The sequence below is a fragment of the Vigna umbellata genome, chromosome 7, assembly GCF_029865625.1.
Source record: "Vigna umbellata cultivar VRB3 chromosome 7, Vumbellata_1.0, whole genome shotgun sequence".
NCBI lineage: Eukaryota > Viridiplantae > Streptophyta > Magnoliopsida > Fabales > Fabaceae > Vigna > Vigna umbellata.
Genome location: NC_142171.1, coordinates 48,558,598 through 48,572,984, shown reverse-complemented (window position 1 = coordinate 48,572,984; position 14,387 = coordinate 48,558,598). Strand labels below are relative to the sequence as shown.

At 39.3% G+C, this 14,387-nt stretch overlaps 1 protein-coding gene across 1 annotated transcript; it reads left to right on the top strand.

Annotated features, from left to right (window-relative positions):
• Window positions 1-6,150: 6,150 nt before the first annotated feature.
• LOC148196484 (uncharacterized) lies at window positions 6,151-8,903 on the top strand. The gene is made up of 4 exons (XM_088095405.1): window positions 6,151-7,333; window positions 7,589-7,878; window positions 7,975-8,161; window positions 8,857-8,903. The coding sequence occupies exons 1-4, from the start codon at window positions 6,151-6,153 to the stop codon at window positions 8,901-8,903; spliced, it is 1,707 nt and encodes a 568-aa protein (XP_087951531.1).
• Window positions 8,904-14,387: the final 5,484 nt, after the last annotated feature.

Below are 14,387 nucleotides of genomic sequence, written 5' to 3'. Positions count from 1 at the left end.
ATCAATCATCTCTGTATGAGAATGAAAGACCATTGGAGTTTCAGGATAACCCCCAAGACTGAGCTCCTGCATTCATTCTAAACAAACTTGAATCTCACCATAAGACTCCACATTGAAACTTACTTTCACAACTTAGAATTCCTATACCTTCACTTGGAAACATACTCATGACAATAATAAATTATATACTGCAACACACACTCAAACAAACTTCATAATACACTCAACAATTCATGTAGATCAACTTAAGACAAAGAAGAAAAGAATTGATGCAAACCCATTTAGAGCAGTCCATTCAAAGGAGTATCAACTTAAGTTAAGGCTAAGAAAGGGAAGTGAAGAAGGACTGTTAAAGACTCTTTCTTAATTTTCTTTCTCTAAGTCTTAGTAGGATTCTCTTTAATATGTTTATATGTGTTTTGTAGGGTCTAATAAAGCTAGGAGATCATGGATCAACTAGCCAAGAAAATTGATAAATCAAGAAGCAAGGAAACATCAAGAATGAAGAAGCAAGCCAAATCTTCACTTAGAGGAATGTTGGAATCTTCACTTGGATACATAGTAAGCTGCTTTGGAAGCCCACATAAGTCACATTCCAACCAGCAGCTTGGTTGAAGTTGAAGAAAGCCTAGTGCTCAACAAATGAGGGTTTGCGCCCAATGTCAACAAATGCACTAGTTGCCACTCACGTTTCTTCACCAGCTTCTTGTTTGATAGGCCGCGTAGCCACTCACGTTTTCTTTCCACTTGCACAACTGGCCCTTGCATCACAGCTATCGTAGCTAAGTGTAGGCGTGAACCAGGAGCTTTGTTTCTCCTTTAAATGCCTTGCTCCATTGCTTGTAACCGACACCTTTGATTTGAATGAAGAATTGTTTTTTGTTCATGTTGTCCAGAACTTTCTTCTTAATTAAGGTCACCGAGAGAGAGCTTGAGAGTTTCCTCTAGCCTCTCTCCCTAGCTAGGCTCCATTACTAGCATATCTCCACCCATCCGTATCAAATTTCAGCACCCAAATCTCTGCCTCCATTTCACTTCCCAATTCACAGAACACCACCGTTTAAAATTGTGCTTCAGTTTCTCCTTCACCGAACCACTGTTTCATTCCACTTTCCTTTTACTTCAACCTTATCTTCATCACCGAGTCATTACATCTTCTCCAATCCAACCACTAAACACCTCTTCAGAGTGGCTTCCACACTTTTCTGTTTCCTCCAGTCATCTTCAACCCATTCTGTTGCATTGCCGAAGCACCTCTTCCATTGTTGGATGCTTCTATGGTCCAAGTCAAAGGTGAGCTTGGTTGATTTGTTCCTCCACCCGAATCAGCCAATTCGTTCTTCCATCAAGAATGAACTAAAACCCGGACCATTCGCTCAGCGCACACTCTCGCATAGCGAATCCAGAGGTTTCTCGCACAACGACCCAATCTCACTGTGTGAATAAACTTCCAGAAGTACCAGACCTCAACTCTTCGCATAGCGCCCCAATTCGCTATGCAAAAGCCTATACAGTGGTCCAGACCCCCCAAACACTCACAAAGCGCACCCCCTCGCTATTATAATAAATCTGGCAGTGGCCCCAGACCACATATATGAAATGTATGGAATGATGTTTGGACTATATTTGGATGTGTAAAATGTTAGAAATTTGTGTGAGCATGGGTTGGTTATGAGTATATGTAAATTGTCTTGGTTTAGAGCTAGTATAGAGGAAGTGAGGTAGTGAAAACTTGATTTAGGGGTTAGGTCGTAAGTATGAATATAGGAAGCTCAGTCTTGGAGTTCATCTTGACATTTTAATGGTCACCTATTCTCAAGTAGAGAGGGCTGAGGCATGTCGTGAGAATAGTAGGAGGTCCTAGCCTAAGGGTTTTACCTTGGCCTAAGGTGAGTGATAACGGACTAACCTTGTGTGGTAGCTTGGGGTGGGCCAGCTGTTTCACCACAACAAGTGCACGAACTGTCATAGCTACATATTCATACTAATCCAGATGGTCAAGTCAAGGCGTCATATATAAAGTTTATTTTTATTTTATACGTTGTGTGTGGATTTTTGCATAAATGTTTAATATGTATTCGTATATCATTATTTGTTTTCTTCTAGCCTACCCTTTTATCTGTGTTTTGTTGTATGTTTGTTTTGTTTTCTCTCTTCGCTATGATCATCATGTGGGTGTGAACAGAGGGAGATGAGGTGTCTCTGGAGCAGGTTCTTGATGGAGGCGATGTTGTAGTGTAGTTTCTACATATCATAATTTGTAAATAGTTTTGGTTTAGGATGTTTGTATATAAAGTCTAAAGTTCATAGTTATTTTGGATGACTGTAAGTATTTACTATATATGTTAGTTAATAATTGTTATCATATATGTGATGACTCTTTTATATAGTATTATACTATATTTTTGGGATGTTATAAAATTTATATTAAATTCATGTCAATCACATTAAATTCAATATGAGATCATCTTAATTGATCTAATATAGAATCAATCCAACTCAGTTTAATATAATCCTAAATAAATATAAACTTAAAATATTGACAGAACAACTTGACTTTACTCAATTTAAGTTTAGATTAACTTAACTCGACTTAGGTTTGGACTTACTTGGTTTACTTGGATTTGTCTTCTTTAGGATATGCTCGACCTTGTCTTGATTGGATGAGCTCAAACTTTGTCTTAATTGGGTAATGGCAACCCTGGTCTTAACAGGGACAAAAAGATCAAGTGGGATCTAAGTTCAAACCAAATGAATTTGGATTCGTTCGATTCAACTGAATGTGGAATTATCCAAATTAACTCAATGTGAATCCGAATTAAATTAACTTACTTGAGTCTAGCTTTACTTAAATATAGATCGATTAACTCTACTTGATTCCAAGTTAACTTTATTCAACATAGACTCAAATTGACTTATTTAACTTTCATCTAAATAGATTTGTCTTGACCTTACATGAACTTAACTTGATTCTACCTACTCAAGTTTGATCTCACCTAATATTTTATAATTTGAAATGACATAATCACGTCTTAATTTTAGATTTTCAAAATCTAAAAACTATATTCAATCTACGTAGAATCCAAATCTAATTAAATAAATTAAATTCAAAATTTAAAAATATAAATTTGTTTTAAATTAATTTATAATTATGAATTAGATTTAATAATTTATTTTGTTTTTGTCGCACTAGAAAGTATATACAAGTTTTTTGTGAGAACCTGATAAATTAATAAACACTAATCCATCCTCTGATCACTGTTTTAATTCACCTTGCCACGTCAAAATTCTACTCTCTTTCTCTCTGCATGCACTGAATGCCATATGTCACTTTGGAAGCTTCTAAAAGCTGTAGTGGAAACCAGGTGGCAGTGAGTAACTGCTCAACCGTTTGACGAGGGAGAGAAAATAATTCCTCTGAAAACTCTTCTCTTCCTTTCATGCAATCTTCTTCTTCCTCACGAATTCTGATCTTCCATCTTCTCTGCATTTTCTCTGCACTCTTTCATCTTCTCTCTAAAATACCTCACTATCAACTCCTCTGATCTAATTTCAGAGACCGTAGACACCTTCACTGCACCGTGAGCGTTATTCTGATCCGAACCAAACTGAGAACTGAACTGGTAAGTTCTCGTCCCTGCACTTGTCTGTTTTAGTTCATGCGAACCAAATCCTGGTTGCATGCATGGGTTATAGGTTTGAATCTGATGTCCTTTTTGGTATCTTAGATTTAGTGAAAATCGTGGAGGGATTCATTGGGTAGAAAGCTGTTATTGACCGAGAGAAAACCTTAAGCAACTGGAAGTGCACTGCTTGAACCGGTAAGGGAAGCTTTAGTAATTTAATTTAATATATGTTTGATCTGTATGACAGTAATGAATAGTGCTGGATGTCTGAAATGTATGCAATATATGAATTTTGAATATGCGTGAATGAGCAGATTTGAAATGGATGTATATCAGGAATGTGGTGTGAAATTATGCAGTGAATGAGATGTATGATTTGTAATGTGATTGATTTCTGCATAATTTGGAATGATAATGATTTGAACTATATGTTGGTGATGATATGTTGGAAACTGGAAAATGGAAGATTCTGTATTTATGAGATGATAATATGAATGTTGTAATGTATAAGATTTATGGTGAAGAAGAAAATTCTAAGTTATGAATCGTATAAAAACTGTGCAGTATAGTGTCTGAAAATCTGGAAATCTGATACTCTATGATTGATGATGTACGCTCGTCATCGAACGGTCTTATACCGTTCGGTTTCCCTGGAATATCACTTAGAATAAGGACTCTTTCATTTGGAAAGGACCTGATCGAGAACGAGCGTTGTTGGTGTTAAGAGTTAGGTGAGCGTTCGGCTTAGCCTAGCGGGTCCAACCATAAAAAAAATATAAAGTGAAGTATAGTTAGGACGCTCGGTTTTGTTTACCAGCGTTCGTCATAAGTGGCGCTTAGTATTATACTGAGCGTTCGTCCAAATGAACTCTCAATCTTAGATTGAGCGTTCGTCCCAGTTAGCGTTCGGTCTGATACTGAACGTTCGTTCCCATGCGTGTTCGTTTCCATGCACATTCGTTCCTATGTGCGTTCGTTCTATTTGGTGCTCGGTCATTGACCTGGCGTTCGTCCTGAGCAGTGTTTGCTTTTATAATTGAACGCTCGTCTTATTATTGCTTCGTGAGCGAACGTATATGGCGTTCGTTCAAATTGTTAATTAACGTTCGGTCTTTGACTGGCAGTGTTGTTTTCTGAATTCAATTATATTTGATTGTTTATCTAAATATTTCTTATTGGCTTTATCCTTTGGATTCTACCTGGAGTCTTTATATTTAAGATTTTTCTAAGTATTACCCATCTCTTCTCAGATCAGTTTTCTTCAAATTATTAAGTGTTGTAATGTAGTTAAGTTGATAAATGGTACGTTTCTTTTGTTCAGAAACGTGGACGTTTGAGTACTGTAATATGTTCGTCCCTATTTATTGAGTGATGAACGTTCTTTAAAATAAAGAGAGTGAACACAGAATGAAAATTTGAATAAGAGAAATTGTGACTATGTGCGAATGGTATTTGGAATGGATTTATTGGATTGGATTATGAAAGAGCGTTCCAAGGAGGAACGTCTCCATGATGTGAATATGAGAAGTAGTGTAGTATGACCATGGATTAAGCTACTGATGGCTGTTCATCCTGATATTCCATGATTGCTCATCCTCATGTAGAGGAGAGTAGTTCATGCGTGGGAATGGCAGGAGGCCCTAGTCCTTATAGTACTTGGGCTGATAAGGGTTAACCTCGGGTGGCAGCTGTTGAGGGTATCCCAGTTACTACATCACCCGGGTGCAAGAACGCCTGTAGATACATGGATCATACAGTCCGGACAGTCTTTAATTATGAGAATTTGGATGAGTCACTGTATGCGTGGATATGTGCTTAATGTTGTATGAATTGTATGACTGATTTTATATGTTAAATTATGTTGATTGTGTTGAATTAAATTACCTAAGCTTACCCTTGCAATTTCCTTGTGTTGTCTACTGTTTTCTGTATGTCCGTCTTGTCAATGCAATGATCATCCGTTGTGGATGTGAGCAGATGGTGAGGCACCCCTTGAATCTATGCTGGAAGAAGAAAATTTGGAGGATGCCAACCTCGTAGAAGTTGAAGTTAAAGCTGAGCAGTAGAGGCTCATTCCGTAGCAGTTTTAGGAGTTAGTTCTGTACTGTATTTTGACAGTTCTGTATATAGTTTTGCAGAATTGTAAATACTGAACTGTTTTATATGTTGTTGAGTTTCTGAACACTGTAAAGTGCTGCAAGTACAGTTTTAAATGTTTAGCATCTGCTGTAATGTACTGTACAGTACTGTCTATTTTTATACGTGCTGTTTTCTTTTGGAGCAGCTGTTATTTATTTTAAGACTGCACTGTATTTTCTGTAAATGTGATTAGTTCTGATTAATGGAAATTACTATTTATTGGGATGTTACATTTATTGGTATCAGAGCAGTTTTGTTCTTTTAAGGACATATAGGGTATGAGTGCACTGTGCTTTTCGTTGTGTGCTTGATATGTGTTTGATGAGTTATTAATTTTTAACTCTTGAACATAGCTAACGTACGTTTTCTCTGATCCAGAAAACGAATGGCTCCTAGACTTCCTCCTCCACCTCAGCCGAATGAATCTGATGCACCAATTAGTGCCCGTGTGTTGGAGGCAGTCATAGACAGGCTTCAACAACAAAACACAACTTTGGTTGAGCAGAACGCTGCCTTGATGAGGCAAAACCAGGAAGCAATGCAAAGTTTGGAGGCTTCTCGTGTTCACTCAGAAGCAACGCAAAGACAACTAATGGACATCTTGGCAGCTGGCCGAGGCACACCAGGAGCCTCCTCCTCTAATGCTGCACCCCATGCAGAATGGAGTTTGGAGAGTTTCTTACAACACCACCCAGCCAAATTTAATGGGAAAGGACTGCCGGATGAAGCGGATCAGTGGTTGAGGGATATGGAACGGATCTATGATGCAAAAAGATGTCCAGATGACAACCGTTTGGCGTTTACAGAATATTTGTTGACCGGTGAGGCTAGTCACTGGTGGACGAGCATGAAAGCCATAATGAGGGACGCGCAGAATCCCATTAATTGGGAGGTTTTTAGAGCAAAATTTTATGAAGAATATTTCCCGGACAGTGTGCGGTTTGCAAAGGAGGTGGAGTTCCTTCAGTTGGTACAGGGTGGTATGTCTGTCTCAGAATACACCAACAAATTCAAGCATCTGGTCCGTTTTAATACCATGGCAACCAGTGAAGAATGGCAGTGCAGGAAATTTGAAAATGGGCTGAGGAGTGATTTGAAGGTGTTAATATCCTGCTTATGTATCAGATCTTTCCCTGCCATGGTTGAAAGAGCAAAGGTATTGGAGAAGAACGTTGCTGAGGCCGAGCAACAGAAGAAGCAGCAGTTGAATAGGGGGCAGGTTGTATCCAGAAACAATACGAACGTAAGAAGATTCCCATACGTTCGTCCAACTCAATCATCTGGTGGATCACAGGCCTTGGTCACTGTCGGCCAAACTGGACAGCCAAGGACTTTGACGTGCTATCAGTGTGGAGGACCACATTTGAGATGGGCTTGTCCTCAATTGACTGGAGTAAAGCATTGCAACAAATGTGGGAGAAATGGACACTCGGATCAGGAGTGTAATATGGGAGGTCGTGCGGTAATGAGACCGCCAAATGCTGGAAGAGCTCAACAAGGTAGAGGTGGACGTGCTCAAGCAACAGGAAGGGTGTATGCTATTACTGGTGCTGAAGCTGCTCGTTCAGGTACACTCATCACCAGCACTTGCTTACTGTTTGGAAAACCGTGTGATGTGTTGTATGATTCGGGGGCAACTCATTCCTTCATCTCGAAGGCATGTGTTGAGAAGTTGGGGCTAGTGGAGAGCGAGTTACAGTTTGATCTGGTGGTGTCAACCCCAGCAGCTGGTGGGATTAAGACATCTACAGTTTGTGTAAGATGTCCTATAGAAGTTGAGGGGCGTAGATATAAGGTTAATCTCATTTGCTTACCCCTGCAAGACTTAGAAGTAATTTTGGGGATGGATTGGTTGGCTACCAATCGGATTCTCATTGACTGTGGGAAGAAGGAATTAGTCTTTCCAGCTGAAGAAGATGAAGAACTGTCAATCACTCTTGGGCAGTTAAAGGAGGACATCATGGAAGGAGCAAGCTGTTTCCTTATCATGACATATGAAGGCATTGAGATGGGGCGTTCATCTGATGTTGATAACAGTGGAGGGAGAACAGTAGTGGATGAGTTTTCAGATGTTTTTCCGGATGAAGTACCTGGTTTACCTCCCATTCGTGAGGTAGAATTCACGATTGACTTGGTGACCACTGCTGCACCCATCTCGGTTCAACCTTACAGAATGGCACCAGCTGAATTAGTGGAACTTAAGAAACAGATTGAGGAATTGATGGACAAGAGGTTCATCCGTCCAAGTGCTTCACCGTGGGGAGCACCTGTATTATTGGTAAAGAAGAAGGATGACAGCTCCCGTCTCTGTATTGATTATAGGCAACTTAATAAGCTGACCATCAAGAACAAGTATCCACTGCCGAGGATAGACGATCTGCTGGATATATTGCATGGTGCGTGCGTATTTTCAAAAATTGATTTACGTTCGGGCTATCATCAAATCAGAGTTAAAGAGGAGGACATTCAGAAGACTGCATTTCGGTCTCGTTATGGCCATTATGAGTATGTGGTGATGCCCTTTGGAGTGACTAACGCACCTGCAATCTTCATGGATTATATGAACAGAATCTTCAGACCGTATCTCGATAAGTTTGTTGTGGTGTTTATTGATGACATCCTCATATATTCCAAGAGCTTGGAAGAGCATGAAGACCACTTGAGGATTGTCTTGAGCGTGTTGAGGGAGAAGGAGCTGTATGCCAAGCGTTCAAAGTGTGAATTCTGGATGAAAGAGATCCAGTTTTTGGGGCATGTTGTTTCTGCTGGCGGCATTGCAGTGGATCCAGCCAAGGTGAAGGCAGTGCTGGATTGGGAGAGTCCACGTTCAGTCACGGAGGTTAGGAGTTTTGTGGGACTCGCTGGCTACTATAGGAGGTTCATTGAGGGATTTTCTAAGATAGTAGCCCCTCTGACTTACCTCACCAGGAAGGACCAGCCGTTTGCTTGGACAGATAAATGTGAGGAGAGCTTCCAGGAATTGAAGAAGAAATTAACAAGCGCTCCTGTGTTGGTCATTCCAGATACAGCCAAACCTTTTGAAGTGTATTGTGATGCATCATATCAAGGTTTGGGCTGTGTACTGATGCAGGAAAGAAAGGCAGTGGCATACGCTTCCAGGCAGTTGAAAGTTCATGAGAAGAATTACCCCACACACGACTTGGAGCTGGCAGCAGTGGTGTTTGCGTTAAAAATCTGGAGGCATTATCTGTATGGTGCAACGTTTCAAGTATTTAGTGATCACAAGAGTCTCAAGTACCTCTTTGATCAAAAGGAGTTGAATATGAGGCAAAGGAGGTGGCTTGAATTCTTGAAGGATTACGAATTTGAATTACTGTATCATCCTGGAAAAGCAAATGTGGTGGCTGATGCATTGAGTAGGAAGGCCGTAAGGGTCTCTGCCATGATGGTGAAGGAGCTGAATTTGGTGGAAAGCTTTAGAGATCTAAGATTGCAGTTTGACTTGGGAACGGATGTTATCAGATGCTGTAATCTCAGAATTTCCAGTGATGTATTTGACCAAATCTGGAAGAAGCAACGTGAAGATGAAGAACTGGTGAAGATATTAAGCGCGCTCAGTTTGAGTAAAGATAAGGATTTCAATGCAGGAACAGACGGCATGTTGCGTTACCGGGGAAGGACGTGTGTCCCTAATGATGGCGAGCTGAAGAGAATCATATTGGAGGAAGCACATCACAGCCGTCTTAGCATGCATCCTGGCATGACTAAGATGTATCATGACCTTCGTTTGTCTTTCTGGTGGCCTGGTATGAAGAGTGACATTGCACGTTTTGTGTCCTCTTGCTTAACCTGTCAAAGAGCCAAAGCTGAACATCAAAGACCGGGAGGATTACTGCAGCCATTGGAAATTCCAGAATGGAAGTGGGACAGCATCTCTATGGATTTCGTGACTCATCTGCCACGTACAGTCCGAAACCATGATTCAATTTGGGTAATTGTGGATAGATTGACTAAGAGCGCCCATTTCCTGGCTGTTAATTTAAGGATGTCCATGACAAATTTGGCCAAGCTGTACGTCAAAGAGATTGTTCGGTTGCATGGAGTTCCCTCAAGCATTATATCAGATCGAGACACGAGATTCACATCTCGTTTTTGGCAGTCATTGCAAGGAGAATTGGGAAGCAAACTTCAAATGAGTTCTGCATATCACCCTCAGACAGATGGCCAATCTGAACGAACCATCCAAACTCTTGAAGACTTGTTGAGGACCTGCGTTATAGATCATATGGGAGTATGGGATGAGGTTCTGCCGCTTGTGGAATTCACGTATAATAACAGTTATCAAGCAAGCATAGGAATGGCACCGTTTGAAGCTCTTTATGGAAGAAAGTGTAGAACTCCTTTGTGTTGGTTCCAAGAAGGTGAAACTGCAGTCACTGGACCAGAATTAATCCAGCAAACAACAGAGAAAGTGAAACTGATCCAAGAGCGTTTGAAGACTTCTCAAAGCAGGCAGAAATCATATGCAGATAAGAGAAGAAGACCCTTAGAATTCACTGCTGGAGATCACGTGTTTCTGAGGTTAAATCCAATCACTGGTGTGGGAAGAGTCCTTCGTCCAAAGAAGCTTTCTCCCAAGTATGTTGGACCTTATCTAATTCTGAAGAAGATTGGAGCAGTGGCGTATGAATTGGCTTTACCACCTCAACTGTCCAACCTTCATCCAGTCTTTCATGTCTCTCAACTCCGCAAATATATAGCGGATCCATCACACGTATTGGAGTTAGAAGATATCCAACTTCGGCCAGATAGAACACTGGAGATGCAACCAGTCTGCATTGAAGACAGCCGCACCAGACTTTACAAAGGGAAGGAGGTTCGTCTTGTGAAAGTGGTGTGGAATGCAAAGACTGGTGACTCAACATGGGAGGTTGAAGAAGCTGTGAGAGAATTGTATCCACATCTATTCCCTGGTAAGCTTTAGAATTTTCGAGGACGAAAATTTTTGTAGTTAGGGGGAATGTGAGAACCTGATAAATTAATAAACACTAATCCATCCTCTGATCACTGTTTTAATTCACCTTGCCACGTAAAAATTCTACTCTCTTTCTCTCTGCATGCACTGAATGCCATATGTCACTTTGGAAGCTTCTAAAAGCTGTAGTGGAAACCAGGTGGCAGTGAGTAACTGCTCAACCGTTTGACGAGGGAGAGAAAATAATTCCTCTGAAAACTCTTCTCTTCCTTTCATGCAATCTTCTTCTTCCTCACGAATTCTGATCTTCCATCTTCTCTGCATTTTCTCTGCACTCTTTCATCTTCTCTCTAAAATACCTCACTATCAACTCCTCTGATCTAATTTCAGAGACCGTAGACACCTTCACTGCACCGTGAGCGTTATTCTGATCCGAACCAAACTGAGAACTGAACTGGTAAGTTCTCGTCCCTGCACTTGTCTGTTTTAGTTCATGCGAACCAAATCCTGGTTGCATGCATGGGTTATAGGTTTGAATCTGATGTCCTTTTTGGTATCTTAGATTTAGTGAAAATCGTGGAGGGATTCATTGGGTAGAAAGCTGTTATTGACCGAGAGAAAACCTTAAGCAACTGGAAGTGCACTGCTTGAACCGGTAAGGGAAGCTTTAGTAATTTAATTTAATATATGTTTGATCTGTATGACAGTAATGAATAGTGCTGGATGTCTGAAATGTATGCAATATATGAATTTTGAATATGCGTGAATGAGCAGATTTGAAATGGATGTATATCAGGAATGTGGTGTGAAATTATGCAGTGAATGAGATGTATGATTTGTAATGTGATTGATTTCTGCATAATTTGGAATGATAATGATTTGAACTATATGTTGGTGATGATATGTTGGAAACTGGAAAATGGAAGATTCTGTATTTATGAGATGATAATATGAATGTTGTAATGTATAAGATTTATGGTGAAGAAGAAAATTCTAAGTTATGAATCGTATAAAAACTGTGCAGTATAGTGTCTGAAAATCTGGAAATCTGATACTCTATGATTGATGATGTACGCTCGTCATCGAACGGTCTTATACCGTTCGGTTTCCCTGGAATATCACTTAGAATAAGGACTCTTTCATTTGGAAAGGACCTGATCGAGAACGAGCGTTGTTGGTGTTAAGAGTTAGGTGAGCGTTCGGCTTAGCCTAGCGGGTCCAACCATAAAAAAAATATAAAGTGAAGTATAGTTAGGACGCTCGGTTTTGTTTACCAGCGTTCGTCATAAGTGGCGCTTAGTATTATACTGAGCGTTCGTCCAAATGAACTCTCAATCTTAGATTGAGCGTTCGTCCCAGTTAGCGTTCGGTCTGATACTGAACGTTCGTTCCCATGCGTGTTCGTTTCCATGCACATTCGTTCCTATGTGCGTTCGTTCTATTTGGTGCTCGGTCATTGACCTGGCGTTCGTCCTGAGCAGTGTTTGCTTTTATAATTGAACGCTCGTCTTATTATTGCTTCGTGAGCGAACGTATATGGCGTTCGTTCAAATTGTTAATTAACGTTCGGTCTTTGACTGGCAGTGTTGTTTTCTGAATTCAATTATATTTGATTGTTTATCTAAATATTTCTTATTGGCTTTATCCTTTGGATTCTACCTGGAGTCTTTATATTTAAGATTTTTCTAAGTATTACCCATCTCTTCTCAGATCAGTTTTCTTCAAATTATTAAGTGTTGTAATGTAGTTAAGTTGATAAATGGTACGTTTCTTTTGTTCAGAAACGTGGACGTTTGAGTACTGTAATATGTTCGTCCCTATTTATTGAGTGATGAACGTTCTTTAAAATAAAGAGAGTGAACACAGAATGAAAATTTGAATAAGAGAAATTGTGAATATGTGCGAATGGTATTTGGAATGGATTTATTGGATTGGATTATGAAAGAGCGTTCCAAGGAGGAACGTCTCCATGATGTGAATATGAGAAGTAGTGTAGTATGACCATGGATTAAGCTACTGATGGCTGTTCATCCTGATATTCCATGATTGCTCATCCTCATGTAGAGGAGAGTAGTTCATGCGTGGGAATGGCAGGAGGCCCTAGTCCTTATAGTACTTGGGCTGATAAGGGTTAACCTCGGGTGGCAGCTGTTGAGGGTATCCCAGTTACTACATCACCCGGGTGCAAGAACGCCTGTAGATACATGGATCATACAGTCCGGACAGTCTTTAATTATGAGAATTTGGATGAGTCACTGTATGCGTGGATATGTGCTTAATGTTGTATGAATTGTATGACTGATTTTATATGTTAAATTATGTTGATTGTGTTGAATTAAATTACCTAAGCTTACCCTTGCAATTTCCTTGTGTTGTCTACTGTTTTCTGTATGTCCGTCTTGTCAATGCAATGATCATCCGTTGTGGATGTGAGCAGATGGTGAGGCACCCCTTGAATCTATGCTGGAAGAAGAAAATTTGGAGGATGCCAACCTCGTAGAAGTTGAAGTTAAAGCTGAGCAGTAGAGGCTCATTCCGTAGCAGTTTTAGGAGTTAGTTCTGTACTGTATTTTGACAGTTCTGTATATAGTTTTGCAGAATTGTAAATACTGAACTGTTTTATATGTTGTTGAGTTTCTGAACACTGTAAAGTGCTGCAAGTACAGTTTTAAATGTTTAGCATCTGCTGTAATGTACTGTACAGTACTGTCTATTTTTATACGTGCTGTTTTCTTTTGGAGCTGCTGTTATTTATTTTAAGACTGCACTGTATTTTCTGTAAATGTGATTAGTTCTGATTAATGGAAATTACTATTTATTGGGATGTTACATTTTTCGTGTGATAGATTGAATAAAAGGAAATGCAAATATTTTTTTGTTTTTTAGTGATTCCAAAATTGTACACTTCAACCACCATGTGTTTCACTGTATGTTGGAAGGTTTTAAATTGGTTAGAGATTTGGATTTTGATTAGGATTTAAAATATCCGGAATTTGTGAATATTTGTAGATAAATTTTAGGTTTAATAACATATTTTGTCCCCAGTTTTCTTGAATAATGTCAATTCAATCTCTCCTTTTAAAAGTGTGTGAAATTGGTCCTCATTTAGTACATTTTGTACTAACATTGTCCTTCCGTTAAATATGCATAAACGGAATTAGTTTTTTCTTTTTCTCTCTTCTGCTCACAGTTTTTTCTATTTGTTAAACACATTTTAAATTCAAAAATCAAATTATATTATTTCAAAAAAATTCATTTCTAAGAATTAAAAATATATTTAACTTTAAAAATAACAAAATAAAAGAAATGGTAAAATAATTAAAAATAAAAACAGGAAAACAATTGTTCACTCTCACTTGTCTAGCCGCTGAATTGTTTCTACAATCACATTTTTTTCATTTTTCCACTGAATTATCATTTCATTATTAGTATCTTCACAGCACCAACACAATCCAAACCCTTAATTCCCAATTTTCCACCGTTCCCGCGCAAACACAATCACCCCAACGATGAATAGAAGCTTCTCCCACCGGTAAGGTAACACCTTTTGAATTTCATCCTTTTGTAATGACTGTTTTTCATTCACTCCTTTTCTTTACCAATTATTCCTACTGAAATTGTAGTATCATTGCTAGTTCAAAATGTGGAATACATTCATTGAAATTGTATCAAATTTCCCATGGGCT